This window comes from Mytilus edulis, chromosome 1 (assembly GCF_963676685.1).
Source record: "Mytilus edulis chromosome 1, xbMytEdul2.2, whole genome shotgun sequence".
In the NCBI taxonomy this organism is placed as follows: domain Eukaryota; kingdom Metazoa; phylum Mollusca; class Bivalvia; order Mytilida; family Mytilidae; genus Mytilus; species Mytilus edulis.
In genome coordinates, this window is record NC_092344.1 from 117,580,969 (window position 1) to 117,586,968 (window position 6,000).

General features: G+C 31.2%; 1 protein-coding gene across 4 annotated transcripts in view; it reads right to left on the reverse strand.

Annotated features, from left to right (window-relative positions):
• Window positions 1–5,285, reverse strand: part of LOC139501923 (myb-like protein X) — an 83,197-nt gene extending 77,912 nt beyond the window's left edge. For all 4 annotated transcript variants that reach the window (XM_071291249.1, XM_071291243.1, XM_071291235.1 and 1 more), the window contains exons 1-2: window positions 4,784–5,285; window positions 673–765 (exon numbers count right to left, since the gene is read on the reverse strand). In XM_071291249.1, coding sequence (XP_071147350.1) covers window positions 673–765; window positions 4,784–4,802 — 112 coding nt within the window. In that variant the 5' untranslated portion in view covers window positions 4,803–5,285. The remainder of the gene's footprint in view (window positions 1–672; window positions 766–4,783) is intronic.
• Window positions 5,286–6,000: the final 715 nt, after the last annotated feature.

Here is a 6,000-nt window from a genome sequence, read left to right on the forward strand (position 1 = left end):
ATTGTTTATCATTAGTTAGGAGTTATCTCAAACAGAAAAAAACAATGTACCATTCCTTATACATGAATTTACTAATGTGTTGGCTTTAAAAAGATCAAAGATAATTCAAACAGTTCATTTAATTTGGTTTTTTTTTTACAAAGCTTCAATCCTGGGAGCATTTTTCTCATTAATGGGCATCTCAAAATAGTAAATACACTCATTTTCTTGCAGGTGCTTGATTTTCCAACAAAAAAGACATCCCTAACCAAGGATATACCCTAAAGCTTCTGTTATATGTCATGTCAACCCAAATAACAGCTTCTAATAACTTAAAGGTCTTAAGCATTTATGTACATCATAGGGTACCTTATTAATGTTACCACCCCATACAGTTCAATTACAATTTAACCCATAATTTTCACCTTCCACTAACCCTGTGATGACCTTTAGTAATATCTCATAGCATTTTAGAAGTAGACTCAATTTTCATGATTTCAAATCTATTGTAACCAGGAAGCTTGAGATAGTCGTACATGAACAGTTTAATTTGCATAAAAGTTGTAGTCTTACTGTACCTTAAGATAAAATTGTTGAGATTCTTAGTACCTCTCAAACCTACTCTTACCATAAGATTAATTGTGATAATGATGGTCTAGGTATGTATCAAAAATACCACAGATCTTAACTTACCAATGAGATAGCCATCAACTGGTCCTTGACTATAGAATAATATTTCATGTTTAATCCTATTTTCACTAGCTATATCTGGCCACTTTTCATCCTCTGAAAAATACAAATCAGTATATAATATTTGTATGTTACAGAGTTTTCTACAAACAAGTATAATATATAAACATTACCACATCTTAGCCCTGAAATAATGGAATATTTTAACATATTTTTTCTTCAATTCTACTTTTATATATACCGTACAATCTCAGCATACAATAACCCAAAGAGTCTTAAATAAATGGCAATCACACCACATCTCCTTATCTTAAATCCGGACATCCTGAAATTCGAAAAAAGAATTCCCAGATCCTAAAAGGGTCAATCCTGAAATCCCGAGCTTAAAAACACCCCATCCTGGAAACCCAATACAGGCGCGGATCCAGAGGGGGGGGGGGGGGGGGTTCCGGGGGTTGGAACCCCCCCTTTTTTTGGGACGATTAATGCATTTGAATGGGAACATGTAATTGGAACCCCCCCCCCCCCCCCCCTTTGTCCTGGGTTAGGAACCCCCCCTTTTTAAAATGGTTGGATCCGCCCCTGCAATAGCTAAGGTCCTATCCCCCTCTTATATAAAACTAATTACATGTATCCCTAATAACCTTTTTTTTTACTTTTGCTTAATTTTCATACTTCTAAAATGATACTTATAATCAATGCCCACAACAGAGTCAGATTTAGGTGGCAGATTGCACAGGCACCCCTTATGGGGCTACATATTTATGTTTAATGCATAGACATATAACATGTCCCACTACAAATGTTGCCTAGTTTGAGAGCCCTGGGTCCCTCTTATTTCAAAATCCTAGATCTGCATCTGCATTTGGTTAATTTTAAAACTTGAATGTTTTTTTAGAACTCAGGTGTTATAAATGGCTCTGCCTGAATAGAAAAAAAGCAAGAGGAATACATGGACAAGTAATGTAGCCAAGATTTTGTCAAGAAACTGACATGAGTTCATGTCTAAAAAATATTGTGTCCTTTCCATTTTATTAATATTTGTACATGTTCTGCAGTTTATTACACCTAACCTTCTTGACCACAGTATTCTAACAATATTACTTATTAACATTAAATTCACTCTAGCTATGTAGTTTTTCTATAGAATGTTAATTATAATGCATCTTTTCATGAATAACTAATTATCCCATATTATAATGTAGTAATGCCATATTATTTTTTGTATACCCTTTTTGTTTTTTTCCTGTATTTATTTTGGACAGGCGGTGTGGATAATTAGAGACATGAGCAAGTTCTTAAAACTTATTTACCAACACCCTGGGTAATTAAAAATTAATATTACAAGTCATTGTCTATTGTACTATTACCATCTCCATCTGCTTATTTCTTAAAAGGTTATGTAACAGTAGTTTTATACCAGTTTACTATAACACATACTACCCTACAAATTCATAGTATAATAAAAACCCTCCACTCCATCATAGGTCACTTAGAGTTTCAATGTAATTGATTGCTGATTAAACATTTAGTGTCTGTCTTTGGAGAGCTGCCTTGGACACTAGACTCTATTTAGAGATTATAGCTAACTACCAAATCAATATCTATGACAATAAAGGACAACCAGGACTTTTGTCAATATTTTAATCTTTTATCAATACAGATAACAGGGACTATTTCCTGGTTATTCAGTAATATTATGCCCATAGATAATCGTGTATAATGACACTTCCTCTTTAACTACAGCAAGGTACTACAAAATGTACATGTATGTAATACAATGAACGAAAAGACTAGATATGTATTTCCACAAACAAGAATGCATATATGTTGTCATGTATTGTCAGTATTCAGATTTGTTGTCAAATATTGTCAGTATTTATATGTGTTGTCATGTATTGTCAGTATTCAGATATGTTGCCATATATTGTCAGTATTCATATATGTTGTCATTATTGTCAGTATTCAAGATATGTTTTTTTCTATTGTCAGTATTCAGATATGTTGTCATACATTGTCAGTATTTAGATATGTTGTCATATATTGTCAGTATTCAGATATGTTGTCATTATTGTCAGTATTCAAGATATGTTTTTTCTATTGTCAGTATTCAGATATGTTGTCACATATTGTCAGTATTCATATATGATGTCATTTATTGTCAGTTTTCCAGATATGTTTTTTCTATTGTCAGTATTCAGATATGTTGTCATACATTGTTATTATTTAGATATGTTGTCATATATTGTCAGTATTCATATATGATGTCATTTATTGTCAGTATTCAAATATATTGTCAATAGTCAATATTCCAGATGTTTTTTTATTGTCAGTATTCAGATATGTTGTCATACATTGTCAGTATTCAGATATGTTGTCATATATTGTCAGTATTCATATATGATTTCATATATTGTCAGTTGTCAGATATGTTATCATGTATTGTCAGTATTCAGATTTGATGTCATATATTGCCAGTTGTCAGATGTGTTGTCATTTATTGTCAGTACTCAAATATGTTGTCAAATATTGTCAGTATTCAGATATGTTGTCAAATATTGTCAGTATTCAGATATGTTGTCATATATTGTCAGTATTCAGATTCATATATTGTCAGTATTCAGATATGTTGTCATATATTGTCAGTATTCAGATATCTTGCCAAATATTGTCAGTATGCATATGTGTTGTCATGTATTGTCAGTATTCAGATATGTTGCCATATATTGTCAGTATTCATATATGTTGTCATTATTGTCAGTATTCAAGATATGTTTTTTTCTATTGTCAGTATTCAGATATGTTGTCATATATTGTCAATATTCATATATGATTTCATTTATTGTCAGTATTCAAGATATGTTGTCAGTATTCAGATATGTTGTCATATATTGTCAGTATTCAAATATGTTGTCAATAGTTGTCAGTATTCAGATATGTTGTCATTCATTGTCAGTATTTAGAATTATTGTCGAATACTTAGTCATTGTTATCATGTTCCAGGGTTCAGCATCAATATTTGTGCCAGTATTTAGACATTGCTGTTATTCTGTTGCAGAGGACTTTCAGCGTCAAGTGCTGGACACTGTTAGTATTTAATAGACATTGTTGTTATTCTGTTTCAGGGGACTTTCAGTGTCAAGTGCTGGACACTGGTAGTATTTAGACATTCTAGTATTTAGACATTGTTGTTAGGCACACAATGTTTTATTCAACTGTATTTTCATACTTCATATCTTAGGTTACCAAATTTTTAATTATTTTCAGTTTTATTGTTATCATTAAGTAACTTAAGTTACATATAAAAACAATGTATTGTTAATAAAAAAACATATATGAAAAACATGATCAGTGCAGGAAGTTGTTTGGGGTAAAACATTATTTTCTAAGTCCGAGGTGCTTTAAATGTATGGGGTAAATTTGTATATGTAAATCACCCTTCATAGTAAAATGTTGAGTACTGTCTTAAATGCCTTAGGCTCTACACGGAGGTGATAAGTTGTTAATATTCAGAACAATTAACAGTTTGAGATTCGCCCCCAATTTAAAATTCCATTCAGGCATACAGATTTACTGATAATTACTATAAAATCAATTTTCTTTTCAATTTTATGCATAATCAAACTATATTCATGTCAATTCACTTTTAAAGAGATATGCTGTGTGTAAACAACAAAAAATCAGTTAATTCAATTGGACACAAACTAATTGACAGATCTTCCTAACGATTGCATATACACCAGCTTTACATTCTGTCTAAAATATACGATCAGCGATTGATACAGCTTTAGGTATACATAGAGCAATAAAATATTGTTTAAACATCCGAATAATTGGATTTTCAATGGGTGGGATGGGGTTGTTCTAGGCATTCTTCCCCCCAAACTGTCGTCAATGAACCTTACAAACTATTACTTCATAATCTATTTTCTAGTCTATAATCTAATTTATGTTTTTCTGTGAAAAAGGAAAATATGACAATCCTACATGTCTATTATACATCATACAGGTGAATATCCTTGGGTATGTGCGATATTTGACAGATGCTTAAAATCTACCCGAAAAAAAATATGCAGACGATATTTGTAAAAACTAAATAACTGATAAATCTTACCTGATTCGGGTGAAGCCATCTTTAAATTTTTACATTAGAATAAAATTTGTTTATCGTAAATATCCAATACTTCCACATGTGTTTCAAGCGAAATCGTTTACTATTCAAAACATAGCGCTTTTCATAGTGGTCACCGAACCGTGAACTGTATACATCCTTCTGTGTCACATTCACGCCACCTTGCGACTTGTAAATCCGAAAGGGGATCACAGACTAGTTTTAAAAACTAAATTGTCGCCAGGTATTATCGGGAATGTAATTATACATGTAATATTTTCCTTGTCGAAAAACTGCAAACAGATGTAAATCATACCGTGAGAGAGAAAATCGATCCAAAAGAAAAATACAATAAAAGGGAAAATAATATCTTTTTTTTTAATTACTGTTTTTTTTAAACATTTTTTATTTTGATCCTTAATTTCTTGGAAAGTGTGTTTAAGAAGAGTTAAAAAATTATTTTGGTCCCATCAGAGACACATTACACATGTGTATATATGTCTCTGACTTAATCTTGAGACTTTTCGGATATTTTGTAACAGATTTCGTTTATTAAGATAATCTGAGACTACTATAACTGTTATAGTAGTCTCAGAGATAATTGTTCTTTTGTATTTGAAATGTATTACTTAGGGTTTTATTAATATTTGTATTGTATTAACTTTGGAAGATTATGCTAATCTAATTTCATGTTTCAATTTGTTTTCCAATAAGCGACATATGCCTTAATCTTTCCAATGATTCTTGTATCTGTTTAATTCGATTAATACTTTCTGTTATTCTATTAATTGTTAGCGATGTGCTCATTCATAAAAAAAATATTTCTATAATCTGTTAATTGTATTTGTCACTCATTTAAAGAAATATTTGTATAGTCTATTCAAGTTATTTTTGTGTTATATAAACTTTCATAATTTCGACATTATAGTTTTAATCTACCATTACACTGATCAGTATCAACTATGTCAATTGTATTTCACGCCGAACTTATCAAATTATGTATCGCTGACTGAGATCGCGGAAACCATAGTCGTCATTTGTTACAAGAATTAGTCACAAGAGCCTTTAATTGCTTGTATCATTGTTTACTGTTATGGTTGTGCCGTTGCAGACCATAGCACCAGAGATTAAGTTTTTAGAAGTGACAAACTGGCTATTATTTTTTTTTCATTTAGTTGCCTAATTTATTTATTTTTGTCGGCACGATTGAAAACCCCACA